General features: G+C 37.7%; 1 protein-coding gene across 7 annotated transcripts in view; it reads left to right on the plus strand.

Moving 5' to 3' along the window:
* Nucleotides 1–14,657, plus strand: part of LOC592519 (thyroid adenoma-associated protein homolog) — a 57,035-nt gene extending 42,378 nt beyond the window's left edge. For 4 of the 7 annotated variants that reach the window (XM_030999841.1, XM_030999840.1, XM_030999844.1 and 1 more), the window contains 6 exons: nt 2,487–2,556; nt 4,970–5,123; nt 10,098–10,220; nt 12,840–12,928; nt 13,598–13,733; nt 14,419–14,656. In XM_030999841.1, coding sequence (XP_030855701.1) covers nt 2,487–2,556; nt 4,970–5,123; nt 10,098–10,220; nt 12,840–12,928; nt 13,598–13,733; nt 14,419–14,591 — 745 coding nt within the window. In that variant the 3' untranslated portion in view covers nt 14,592–14,656. Of the gene's footprint in view, nt 1–2,486; nt 2,557–4,969; nt 5,124–10,097; nt 10,226–12,839; nt 12,929–13,597; nt 13,734–14,418 lie in introns of those variants that run through there. The other 3 variants (XM_030999842.1, XR_004066735.1, XM_030999843.1) reach the window with 3 other exon arrangements.
* Nucleotides 14,658–15,217: the final 560 nt, after the last annotated feature.

Genomic DNA, 15,217 nt, shown 5'->3' on the forward strand with positions numbered 1-15,217 from the left:
GTCCGTCCGTCCACAATTTTCAAAATGCTTCTTCTTCGTTATTTTTCAACCGATTTTGATTCTGATTGTTTCATATGATAGGGCTATGAGGGGGATTTAAAACTTCTACACAGAATCGTGAAATTCATTATCTATGCTAATTTATGCAAATTTATTCGAAATCACAAAAAATGCTTCTTCTCCTTCATTTCTCGACCGATTTTGATTTGGTTTGCTTTATCTGGTAGAGTTAACTTTGGTACACTAAACTTCTACACAGAATTTTGAGATTTTGCTTCATTGATTAATTATGGTAATTTATGCAAATTTATTCCGAAAATAATTTAAAAATCACAAAAAATGCTTCTTCTCCTTCATATTTCGACCGATTTTGATTTGGTTTGCTTCATATCGTAGAGCTAACTTTGGTACACGAAAAATCGTTACAGAATTTTGAAATTGTTCTCCATTAATTAATTATGGTAATTTATGCAAATTTATTTCAGAAAAGACAAAAGTTGCTTCTTCTCCCTCATTACTTGACCGATTTTTATTTGGTTTGCTTTATCTGGTAGAGCTAAATTTGGTTTACTAAAACTCTGCACAGAATTTTGAGATTTTGCTCCATTGATTAATTTTTATTTTTTGACCAGTTCAAAAGTGTACCACATAAAATTTACAATATTTGTTGTTGCGAGATGCGGATGAGCGCTACGTCATTGACGTTCTGGTTATATTCTTTTACAATTACTTAACGACTCATAATTTCTCCTTGTGTGACAAGATCTTGAAATTTAACGCTCTTTTGTGGGGTTGTCTGTCCGTACGTCCCGTTCTCTTGATCACCTTATCTCCCTTCAAACTTGGGCCATGTTTGCAGAGCCAATGAATTGATTAGATATTGGGGTCACGAGGTCCAAGGTCAAAGGTCACAGGGCTCATTATTTATGCAAAAATAGCTTGTGATCACGTTTTTCTCAAGAACCCATTGATGGATTCCCCCCAAACTTGGGTCCTGTATGTATCTTGCAGAGCAAATGAACTGATTAGATTTTGGGGTCACAAGGTCAAAAGGTCAAAAATCACAGGGCTCATTAGGTATGCAAAAATAGCTTGTGATTGCGTTATCTCAAGAACCGATTGATGGATTACCTCCAATCTTGGGTTATGTATGTATCTTGCAGATCCACTGAACTGATTAGATTTTGAGGTCACAATGTCAGAGGTCACAGGGCTCACTATGTATGCAAAAAAAAGCTTGTGATTACACTATTATTAGAACTGATGGACCAATTAGGCCTAAAATAAAAACTTGTTGTATTGCCCTTTAGGTGCCAAAACATGGGTCGGTCGGTCGGAAAAGTTTTTTTTTAAAACTTTTTTGTTTGTCGCTCTCTTTGGGCTGATATTTTTTCAGTTTTTAATGTTTGTTTGTTTTTGGTTTTTTTCCTGCCCTCTTTTGGCAAATATTTCTCAGTTTTTAATGCTTTAATGTAATACATGTGTTTCAGCGCCATCATTCCATTCAAATTGTATATTCAATTTTTCTTGAAAGCAGGACTAAATTTTCTAGTGCTTATAATACATTCACAGGGGCATCCAAGTATATCAATATTGTAAAGAATCACTTTCCACCCAATTTTCAATTTTTTTTCTCAAAACTTTGTTACCTTTAATATCCACTCTTTGAAAGCTCGATTTGGGGCTGTCAGGCAATATATATCAACGGATCCCAAATTGTATGTATATGTCCTATCAACTTGTCTTTCCGTTATTTTCAATGTTTTTTAATGCCTTCAAAATGTGTCATGAGTATGAAAGTGTTGTGAGCCTTTCCATAGAAAACTCTAAACAGCAACCATCGCCCAAATCTCCCTGGTTTCTAGCTGGTGCAGTGCATGGTATTAACACCTACACGTGGCCGGGGTCTACTTGCATGTTTACGCTAGTAGGATTTTGAAACTAGGGCAGAAGACGAGTGAGAATTTGGGAATAATTTGATTTTATGCATATATATATATATATATATACCATTTAAACAAGCAAAATACATATTTTGTTATTCATTAATATAAAAAATATTTAAAACGGTTACAAAAAAAAAAACTTTTTTAAAATGCCGGCCATAGATTTTCAGATTTTTGGGTCGGTCGCAAAGGGCAATACAACAAGTTTTTATTTTAGGCCTTATCTTCAAGCTCAAGATATGTATGTATCTTGCAGAGCCAATGAATTGATTAGATGTTAGGGTTATGAGGTCAAAGATCAAAGGGTCATACATGTATATGAAAAGTAGCTTGTAATCACAATATTCTGAGAACCTGTTTATGGATTACAATCATACTTGAATTTATAAAATCGCTTCTGTTTTGAGTTTGTAAAATTGCTCCATTGCGGAGGCATAATTTTAGACTGCATGCAGTCAAAGATCCATCTAGTTGTTCATATATTCCCAACATGACCAAGATTAGTCCAAATCTATCTTTTTTTTAAAAATCTGTGTGCAGAGAAGAGATTCTTAGTAGTGTTATCTCCTTGAGTGGTGCAGTACTTCCTCTGATGGATTATTCTTCTCAGGTAAATATATTCTATATATTCTATTTTTAAGGGGAAGTCCACCCTGATATTAAGTTAGTTTTAATAGAAGCAGAAAAAGAGAGAGAAACAGGTCATTGAAAGTTTGAGCAAAAACAGATTAAAATTAGAAAGTTATGAATTGTTTTTTAAACTTCAAAACTTTATATTTTCCCCTAGATATAATTATTGCAAACATGTTTTTTCATACAACCCCTGTTTGAAACAAATCTATACCGTAATCAATAAACTAAGAAAATAAAAGTTAATTTAATTTTCCCTACAGAGCAAATTGGAGTGAAGCTCGCAAAATACATCACAGTTGCCAATTTGTGTTTGATGTATAGCAACTTCAAAAAATCATAGCTTTCTTATTTTTGCTCAAACTTTTACTAATTTGTTTCTCTTGTTTTCTGCTTCTTTTAAAACCAAACGAATATCAGGGTGGAATTTCCCTTCAATTTAAACAACGCCAGTCTCCTATTAGATAGTTGTGTACTCGTACAACAATAGTCAAGCTTGATTTTCGTGCCAAAGTTTTTGTTATCTATTCATTTTTCATACTCCTGTAGAATGCTGGTTAAAGATTGAAGATCAGCTTATATATACTAGCTGTATTCAACGTATGAATGTTTTTGCTGATACGGGAGTTCATTCCATCTAGAAATTGATAAAAAGTGGGAGAATAATGCTTCCTACCAAATTTACCACACAATGCAACCATATACAGTGTGTGAGTCAAAAAAAAGTTTACACCTAGAAAATTGCTTATTGTTTTAAAAATAATCTATGAAGAGTAAATTATTATACATCTTATGAAAGAGTGTTTTATCCCGAATCATTTAGTATCATTTTGTGTGGTATGTGTTCACGTTTGAATGAACAGCAGTCATTGTTTGTGAGAGTGCAAAAATCGACTTGCGCCAAAGTGGTTATGTGATGTTTGAATAAAACAATTGGGATTTGGGTATTAATTCGGTCTTTGCAGATCCAAATAACATCCCTAACAAAATAAATCGGGCCACACATATCAAATATCGAATATAAAACATCAATGAACATTTATGCGCATATTTGTGTGTGCGTGATTTTACTTCTTCAAAAAGCAAATGCAATGCATTTCATTTGATACTTTCAGTTCATTCTCTCACTCCCCTAATCCCAACATAATACATACCGTATTTGCCGGCGATAAGGCCTCACCACCGCATAGTCCGCACCCCCGATTTTTTAAATTAAAGAAAAAAAAAAAAAAATTGTCAGTGGTTGTATTTGAACCCTTCCCTACAAACGTTGATGTGACCAAAATCACCGCTTTAGACCGCTCGGCCATCCCGCACTGATGCTACAGCTTGCAGCTTTTTCTCATGTATACATTGAGCCTCTCTCTTATGCATTGCGCCATAGGTTTGCTCACGCGATCCAGAGGCTTTAGCTACGGCAAAAACTTAAATCTAGATCTACCAGTTGAGTTTGGTTGGTAAGTTATGAATTTTATTTACGAGATTGGCAAAACTTTGCACTTCATTTAATAAATATAACACATAATGGTCGGTAAGACATGTGTTATTCTAGGCAATTATTCTAGAAATGTCCACCACCTTTCATTGTTGTCCCATATGTACAAATTCGTGCTGTGTTTCATGGTTTTGACTTGCAAGTTTTTTGTTTTTTTTACTCTTTCGCTGCATAGGCCGCACCCCGACTTTTTGATATTTTCTCTTCCAAAAATACTGCGGCCTTTACGCCGGCAAATACGGTACTGTAGGCATCACTTTGGCGCAAGTCGATTTTTGCACCCTCGCAAACAATGCCTCCTGTTCATCCAAGCGTGAACACATACCACACACAAATGATTTGGGATAAAACACTCTTTCATAAGATGTATAATAATTTACTCTTCATAGATGATTTTTGAAATAATTAGCAATTTTCTTGGTGTAAACTTTTTTTGACTCACATGGTACTGGTACCTTTTTCTTCAAATATGACTCCTGATTAGAATTACTTTCCTGTAGCAATACAATATGAAAATGAAAATTTGGCAAATATTCTCATGTTATGATACTATATCAGGTTAAATTCATGACTTAGTTGTGTACCGTATGTTAAATCTGCCCATCAGATAACACAAACTGGGTATATTCACGGTTTCAGTGACGCATTGTTGTGAAAGTTTGCCAAGATTCAACATAACTTGTTTTGATGTGTAATATGATGCTATCTTAACTTGTGTTTTCTTAGTGCAGATTTCACTTTCACTACATGTTTAATCATTTAGCTTTAATAAATATTTTTGGAGTGTTATTTATCTCAAATATAGGCAATGATGAAATATGAAGCTTGACTTCTGCAGGTGTTCTTCACTTTTTTTCTGTTAAAATGAGTTGGGTTATTTTCATTCTTTGTGTCACAGCCTGCAGATAATGATCTATCCCTATTCCAAAGTTGGGCAAACCTGATCAAGTCATGTAGCCAATCAGGGAGAAGCGCTCAGCTCAGATGTGCAGTAGCCAAACTTTTTCATCATTCTGCTGTATCACTGCTTGGTGTTGTTCAACCACATATAGGTACAAATATTTATTGATTGGCCTACTGCAGGTTCAATTTCCTTGTTAATTTATATTGAAATACAGAAAATGGCATTTTCAGATAGAAGAATACCATAAACAGCATTGACCAAAATAGATAACTAATAACGATATATGTATTAATAATGGCCACTTATAAACCACTCATATCTGTCATGCAGTGACGCTCAAGATGCTTAGACATTATTACCCTGGTTTCAGCTGAGCCGGCAAAGTAACTAGCCCTCAAACATATCATGCACCCATTTACATTTGGGTGGAGAGTGGCTAAACGTCTTGCTGAAGGATGTATGTGCCCTGCTGAGATTTGAACCCTGTACATCGTGATCCCCAGTCCAGTCACTTATCCAATAGACAACCACACCTCTACTGATTTGAACCCTGTACATTGTGATCCACTATCCAGTCACTTATCCAATAGACAACAACACCTCTTCTGATTTGAACCCTGTACATTGTGATCCACCGTCCAGTCACTTATCCACTAGACAACAACACCTCTTCTGATTTAAACTTGTACATTGTGATCCTCCGTCCAGTCACTTATCCACTAGACAACAACACCTCTACTGATTTAAACTCTGTACATTGTGATCCACCGTCCAGTCACTTATCCACTAGACAACAACACCTCTACTGATTTAAACTCTGTACATTGTGATCCACCGTCCAGTCACTTATCCACTAGACAAACACCTCTACTGATTTGAACCCTGTACATTGTGATCCACCGTCCAGTCACTTATCCACTTAGACAACCACACCTCTACAAATTTGAACCCTGTACATTGTGATCCACCGTCCAGTCACTTATCCACTAGACAACAACACCTCTACTGATTTAAACTCTGTACATTGTGATCCACCGTCCAGTCACTTATCCACTAGACAAACACCTCTACTGATTTGAACCCTGTACATTGTGATCCACCGTCCAGTCACTTATCCACTTAGACAACCACACCTCTACAAATTTGAACCCTGTACATTGTGATCCACTGTCCAGTCACTTATCCACTTAGACAACCACACCTCTACTGATTTGAACCCTGTACATTGTGATCCACTGTCCAGTCACTTATCCAATAGACAACCACACCTCTACTGATTTGAACCCTGTACATTGTGATCCACTGTCCAGTCACTTATCCAATAGACAACCACACCTCTACTGATTTGAACCCTGTACATTGTGATCCACTGTCCAGTCACTTATCCACTAGACAACCACACCTCTACTGATTTGAACCCTGTACATTGTGATCCACTGTCCAGTCACTTATCCACTTAGACAACCACACCTCTACTGATTTAAACCCTGTACATTGTGATCCACTGTCCAGTCACTTATCCACTTAGACAACCACACCTCTACTGATTTGAACCCTGTACATTGTGATCCCCCGTCCAGTCACTTATCCACTAGACAACCACACCTCTACTGATTTAAACCCTGAACATTGTGATCCTCCGTCCAGTCACTTATCCACTAGACAACAACACCTCTTCTGATTTGAACCCTGTACATTGTGATCCTCCGTCCAGTCACTTATCCACTAGACAACCACACCTCTACTGATTTGAACCCTGTACATTGTGATCCACCATCCAGTCACTTATCCACTAGACAACAATACCTCTTCTGATTTAAACCTGTACATTGTGATCCTCCGTCCAGTCACTTATCCACTAGACAACCATACCTCTACTGATTTGAACCCTGTACATTGTGATCCTCTGTCCAGTCACTTATCCACTAGACAACAACACCTCTTCTGATTTGAACCCTGTACATTGTGATTCACCATCCAGTCACTTATCCACTAGACAACCACACCTCTACTGATTTAAACCCTGTACATTGTGATCCACTATCCAGTCACTTATCCAATAGACAACAACACCTCTTCTGATTTGAACCCTGTACATTGTGATCCACCGTCCAGTCACTTATCCACTAGACAACAACACCTCTACTGATTTAAACTTGTACATTGTGATCCTCTGTCCAGTCACTTATCCACTAGACAACAACACCTCTACTGATTTAAACCCTGTACATTGTGATCCACCGTCCAGTCACTTATCCACTAGACAAACACCTCTACTGATTTGAACCCTGTACATTGTGATTCCCCGTCCAGTCACTTATCCACTAGACAACCATACCTCTACTGATTTAAACCCTGTACATTGTGATCCTCTGTCCAGTCACTTATCCACTAGACAACCACACCTCTACTGATTTGAACCCTGTACATTGTGATCCACCATCCAGTCACTTATCCACTAGACAACCACACCTCTTCTGATTTGAACCCTGTACATTGTGATCCACCATCCAGTCACTTATCCACTAGACAACCACACCTCTACTGATTTGAACCCTGTACATTGTGATCCACCATCCAGTCACTTATCCACTAGACAACCACACCTCTTCTGATTTGAACCCTGTACATTGTGATCCTCTGTCCAGTCACTTATCCACTAGACAACAACACCTCTTCTGATTTGAACCCTGTACATTGTGATTCACCATCCAGTCACTTATCCACTAGACAACCACACCTCTACTGATTTGAACCCTGTACATTGTGATTCACCATCCAGTCACTTATCCACTAGACACCACACCTCTACTGATTTGAACCCTGTACATTGTGATCCACTGTCCAGTCACTTATCCACTAGACAACCACACCTCTACTGATTTGAACCCTGTACATTGTGATCCACTGTCCAGTCACTTATCCACTTAGACAACCACACCTCTACAAATTTGAACCCTGTACATTGTGATCCACTGTCCAGTCACTTATCCACTTAGACAACCACACCTCTACTGATTTGAACCCTGTACATTGTGATCCACTGTCCAGTCACTTATCCAATAGACAACCACACCTCTACTGATTTGAACCCTGTACATTGTGATCCACTGTCCAGTCACTTATCCAATAGACAACCACACCTCTACTGATTTGAACCCTGTACATTGTGATCCACTGTCCAGTCACTTATCCAATAGACAACCACACCTCTACTGATTTGAACCCTGTACATTGTGATCCACCGTCCAGTCACTTATCCACTAGACAACCACACCTCTACTGATTTGAACCCTGTACATTGTGATCCACTGTCCAGTCACTTATCCACTTAGACAACCACACCTCTACTGATTTGAAACCTGTACATTGTGATCCACTGTCCAGTCACTTATCCACTTAGACAACCACACCTCTACTGATTTGAACCCTGTACATTGTGATCCCCCGTCCAGTCACTTATCCACTAGACAACCACACCTCTACTGATTTAAACCCTGTACATTGTGATCCTCCGTCCAGTCACTTATCCACTAGACAACAACACCTCTTCTGATTTGAACCCTGTACATTGTGATCCTCCGTCCAGTCACTTATCCACTAGACAACAAAACCTCTTCTGATTTAAACCTGTACATTGTGATCCTCCGTCCAGTCACTTATCCACTAGACAACCACACCTCTTCTGATTTGAACCCTGTACATTGTGATTCACCATCCAGTCACTTATCCACTAGACAACCACACCTCTACTGATTTAAACCCTGTACATTGTGATCCTCCATCCAGTCACTTATCCACTAGACAACCACACCTCTACTGATTTGAACCCTGTACATTGTGATCCACCGTCCAGTCACTTATCCACTAGACAACCACACCTCTACTGATTTAAACCCTGTACATTGTGATCCTCCATCCAGTCACTTATCCACTAGACAACCACACCTCTACTGATTTGAACCCTGTACATTGTGATCCACCGTCCAGTCACTTATCCACTAGACAACCACACCTCTACTGATTTGAACCCTGTACATTGTGATCCACCGTCCAGTCACTTATCCACTAGACAACCATACCTCTACTGATTTAAACCCTGTACATTGTGATCCTCCGTCCAGTCACTTATCCACTAGACAACCACACCTCTACTTTAACACCTTTATCCTAATGAAAGTTAGAAATAGACAAGTTTGATGAGGTGTATCACTGAGATATTCAAATACACAAAATGAGAGATAGAGAGAGAAAGAGAGGGGGACGCTAGTGAATATCAAGCAATTTGTTACCGTTCATTCATGTATGTAAGAACAATATGATAGCATTTTAGTACATTGTCAATAGCAAAACAGGTGGAAAGATGCTTCAATACTATCAAGGTCTATCTCACAATGAATCATTTATTTGTTTTGTCTGAAAACTTTTACAACAACTTTTCAGATCAAAGATATGAAAGAAGGTGAAGTAGGAAAAAGGATCCGTCCCTTTTGCATGCAACCCAAAATATTTTGTAAATCAAGTGGAAATAAAACTTCAATAGATGAAATGTTTAACTTAACATTACAGATTACAACCTCTGATGGCAACAACAGAAATGAAAAGTGTTTTGTAGCTTCTTTTATTTTTCTTTTTCTTCTTAATGGACTACTTTTTTGTCTTTACTAGTCATTAATAATGTTAAATCTTTAACTATTTTATTATTCAATTGGATTTTAAACTGTTTGAAGAGGAGAGATTACTATGTGTAAAATTCTTTGATTTGTTAAGGTTTCATCGAAAGCCCTTAAACGTCATGCATTATTTGAAATTTTTTTAAAGTGATTCCAGCCTGGGCCCATATTCATAAAACCTTTCTATGCTGGTTTTTAACTAATTATAGTGAGGTTTTATGAGCTCTGAACTACATACAAATCATCTATATATATATATATATATATATATATATATGTATCGGTTTCCCTATCCTATTTCAGTCTCTGTATGTCTGTCTGTGTCTTTCTCTCTCTCTCACTTTCTCACTCTCTATTCCTCACTCTCTCTCACACAATCTCTATCTCTCCCCCCTCTCTCTTTCTTTCCCTCTCTCTCTCTAACTCTGTTTCTTTTTTTGTTATTGCAGCTGATATCCAATTATCTCTATGGGACATTGTGGTAGCTTTTCTCCAAGATGATGATGATGATGTTCAAAAAACTGCTGCTAGATGTGTCATGAAAACAGCTCGTTTGATGCCACCAATAAAAGGTACAGTCAGACCGCAGCGCTCGCCAAATCGCCCGTATTTACTCAAGTCGTATGCACGTTTTTGCTCATCATGAATACGTAATAAGCAAAAACATGGCACAGTTCTTGTCTTTCTGCTTTGCTCAGGATTCATTTAATGACATTGAATTCGTCATTAATATTGAGCCAGAACTATAAACATTATAATGTACTATTCAATAAATAGTGAGTGAAGTTTCAAAATGTGTAAAAAAAAAAAATATTTGAAGAGTCGGATATACATGTTAAATAACCATTTTTATCAGGGGTGCGTCTCACTGAATTTTGGCTTACCACATAATGTAGATATTTTTCTAACATAATATAATACTTTCTGTCGATGTCTGTCTCAATACCAGTCAGGAACTAGCAAAGTAGTAGCTGATGCATAATAGACTTCGACGGAAAATAAGACATGGCCGATCGACGAGCGTTTCGGATCGAGATCAACCGGGGGATACCACGTTATATATAGCTCTGCGTCGATTCGCGGTCCAGCCAGTCTGCGCGCTATACGTGAACACGCACGGAAGATAGACGGAGATTAAGGATATTCATTAATTACTCTCGTGTGCGTAACCCCCGGTCGTAGAGGCTGTGTATTGCCCCACATACTTATTATTGTGTACCATACTCATGCGCTACATAATTATAGAAGTGAACGGAAAGAATAAAGTTGGATACGGATACGCACACGAGTACAATCAAGTACAATATAGAATACCGGCTCTAGGGACAAAAGATGGGATTTAAGTGTCTATATAGGCTATTTTTGGCCAGGCTTTGATATCATTTTAACAAAGTGAAAAAAGACACATTATTCGTTATGAAATATAAGCTTGTGTAAATACAAACTTTCGGGGGGAGGGGTGTAGATTGAAAATTGAAAATATGATTGTTCCCGTCCCTGCTAATAATTTCATGGTTGTAAAAGTTCTGAAATGTGTTTTGATATTTGTAAACCATGGGCTAATGAGAAGAGCCTTAAACAGGAATTTCTTTTGGTAATTCCCTTACATTCGATGATGGTAATATTTCATTTCATAATTCTTTTGTCAATTGTGTTACTCCAGTTCATGTGTATTCCTGGAAATAAAATATTACAAAATTCTTTCCCTTATTCTCTTTTCTGTTTGATTTTGTTTTAAAGTGTCACCGCGGAATAAATATCTGAAAATATATTTTCGGGGTTTGTTTGTGTGTTTATGACCCTCGGATAGAAATATTAGTGTGCGGTGGGCTGAAGGCTAGGGCTCAAATAAAACTTGTAGAATTCTAATTTTCATCTTTAACATCATTATCACAATCGTCATCGCCATCACAATCATTATCATCATCACCATAGCCATCATCGCCGTCACCACCTAAATCATCATCACCATCATTAGCATTGCCATCACAATCAACATCATAATCACCGTCATCATGATCATCATCGCCATCATCATAACCACGATCATTATTGCCATAATAATCACCGTCATCATTATTACCCTATCCATCATGATTGCCTTCACCACTGACATCACCATTACTATAATCACCGTCATCATTATCATCACCACCGTATCCATCATCATCACCATCACCATCATCATCATCACCGTATCCATCATGATTGCCATCACCACCGACATCATCACCATCATCATTATCACCGTCATTATCATCATCACCATATCCATCATGATCGCCATCACCATCATAATCACCGTCATCATCATCATCACCGTATCCATCATGATCGCCATCACCATCATGATAATCACCGTCATCATCATCATCACCGTATCCATCATGATCGCCATCACCACTGACATCATCACCATCATCATAATCACTGTCATCATTATCATCATCACCATAGCCATCATGATCGCCTTTACCACCAACATCATCACCATTGCCATCATCTCCACCGTCGCCATCAACACCATCACAATCATCATCACCAACGTATCATATTTCAGAGATTGACTTACCCCACGATTCCGCCATGATGAATTGCACTGTAAGCCATACGAGGGCGACAAAATGATGCTACCTAAATCCTGTGGCTGGTCTCGTGTTTTACGAGAGCGTTGTAAGCGAGCTTTTCACCAAACGGGAATCTGAGTAAAATTTGCCGCACAGCCTCGTTATCGCGCACGCTGCGGTCTGACTGGGTAACAATGGGTGGCTTTATTTCATCTGTGATGATGATGATGATGATGATGATGATGATGATGATGTTGATGTTAATAGTGATGATGATATTATTGATGAGACTGATGATGAAGATGTTGATAAAATGGTAGCAAGGAAGTTAATGATGCTGGTATGAAGAAGAGTTATGAAAAAACATGAATTACTTGTAGAAGATGTAGAAAAGTCAATGATGTACAGAAAACAACTAAAGAAAAACAACAAACATTGTAGATCATATGAAAAATCTTTCTTGCGAAAATGAAGAAACTAATAGCTACTACTTGATGTTGCTCTGTATACCTAGTTTCCTCTGACGTGAAAGGTAAGCAATATTCTATATTGAAATTCTCTCCTTGAAGCTAATGCACCGTAGAAACAAGTTGCATCAGCTGACCTTAAATTTTCTTATTTTAGACTTTGCAGAATTCACTACAGAGCTGGAGCCTTTCCTGAGGAAGTTAAACAATGTCCTAACAGATGTGGATACATGTGCTAACAATGAGGTACATGTATATGAGTAATATGGGTTGGAGGATTTTTCTTCTGATTTATCATTTTGCAGGCAAGCATTGGAATGTTGTCAAAGAGAATGATTATTACCTGTAAACATGAACGATGTTAAAAGTGTCAGAAACAGTTGTATAATATGATGTGATGACTGGTAGAATGAATGGATGTAAGATTAATAATATGTGTATTGATATTGATAGCAGTCATGATGTTTGCCTTGCAGTTGAGTATATACATATAGAAACTGCGCATTATAAATTTACAATTATTATTATTATTATTATTATTATTATTCTATAGGTTAACAGTTAAGGAGTATGAAGAAAATAAAGGATTGAATTAAACGTTACATACAGAACCCTAGTCCGACTTGGGTTTTGTACAAGCTTTATTCTGTGTGAGCGCGTAGGTGTGCGTCCACTGGTCTACTCAATAAGTGGTTTTACTGCTTACTGAGAGTATACTTAAAATGTAATATCTGTTGGTAGAAGTTCATATTATGTATATTGTATATTGACATAGAATCCCTTTCATCAATAGGAAAACGTGTTTTGGTGATTAGTACACTGTAAGCAGTGTGATATGCTATCAAATAGAGCACTGTGGGTGATGTTAGTCCTTGATAGGCCATATTCTTACATTGTGTCATTATCCTATTAAAGATGAAAGTAACCCAACCTGCATCTGATTGGTCAATGCTTCTGCGCTTGAAGGAGGGGCCTGTTTCTATGGATATCCTCCAAACCATGGCAGAAACCTACAGACGTGTGTACAGCTTCCTGCTCAGTGATGACGTTGGTAGGTGCCATCTCGGTGTAATTCACTTATCTGATACCTAGAATAGTCAACATTTGCACTGTGTATAGAGGACATTGCGACTACATAATGTCATCACAATGAAATTGAGATTTCATTTTGAGTAAATTATTGTTGTGGGCTATATGGCTATTGAGGAGGCGCCATAGTTCAGTCGGTAGAGCAGTGGTCTCGTATTCCGGCGACCAGAATTCAAAACCAAATCGGTGCGCTAGTGCCCTTTGGTTAAAGTCATTGATCCTCATTACCAGGTCCCTTGGAGAGGACTTAAAGCCGTTGATCCTCTGGTTGCTTTCTAAAAAGCATTTATGCTTCCTCAGCAGTCAGGTAAAATAACAACCACCATTATAATGTGCAAGCAGAGAGAGACGTAGACTCACTTACATATAAAACAAAAAAACACAAATCAAACATTTATTTGAATCAAATCAATTTATTGAAATAGAATGCACAATTTGTTTTATCATCAATATTCAAGTAATGACAAAGGAATAAAACAGGTTACAAATGAATAAATAAAGGTAGGGAAAGCAAAAACACAAAAGTATAGCAGTATTTTCAAGAAACTACAATACAATACTTGTAGAAATGAATCATTCAAGAATGTTATAAACTTAGATGTGCTTTGCATGTCCATTGGCATACTTATTCTTCTTGTATTACTTAGACCTTGTGTCGTGGGATCTGCAACCCTGTCTGCTGCTCTATGTGTCACCGTATCTCCTATCCCATCTCCACTTCAAAGAGAACCCTGATGGTTGCCTAGCAACCCTAGTCAACTGGGCCAGAGAGGGAGGTATAGACTTGGAACCGATGTCTAGCAGTGAAGAGGTAAGTTGATTTTTATGCCTCCGTTACGAAGTAGCCGGAGGCATTATGTTTTTTTTGGGTTGTCCGTACGTCCCGTTCTCATGATCGCATTATCTCAAGAACTGATCAATGGATTCCTGCCAAACTTGGGTCATGTATGTATCTTGCAGAGACGATGAACTGATTAGATTTTGGGGGTCACAAGGTCATAGGTCAAAGGTCACAGGGCTCATTATGTATATGTATTATGTATAAAAAAATAGCTTGTGATCGCATTATTATTAGAATTAATGGACGGATCACCATCAAACTCAAGACATGTATGTATCTTGCAAAGCCAATGAGCTGATTAGATTTTAGGGTCCTGAGGTCAAAGTTCAAAGGGTTATACATGTATATGAGAAATAGTTTGTAATCACGAGACTTTGAGAACCTGTTAATGGATTACAATCAAACTTGAATTTGAAAATTTGCTTCTGTTTTGGTTTGTAAAACTGCTCTATGACGGAGCCATCATTTTCGACTGCGCGCAATCGAATTTCCATCTAGTTATTTGTAGGAGTAAACTATGGGTTTTTAGGACACAAGTAAGTAAGCAAAAGTCATATCTGCAGTATTACTCTGCAAGAATAGACTCTATTTCTATCGCTCAGCCC

This window comes from Strongylocentrotus purpuratus, unplaced genomic scaffold, assembly GCF_000002235.5.
Source record: "Strongylocentrotus purpuratus isolate Spur 01 unplaced genomic scaffold, Spur_5.0 spur5_scaffold_5, whole genome shotgun sequence".
Lineage (NCBI taxonomy): Eukaryota > Metazoa > Echinodermata > Echinoidea > Camarodonta > Strongylocentrotidae > Strongylocentrotus > Strongylocentrotus purpuratus.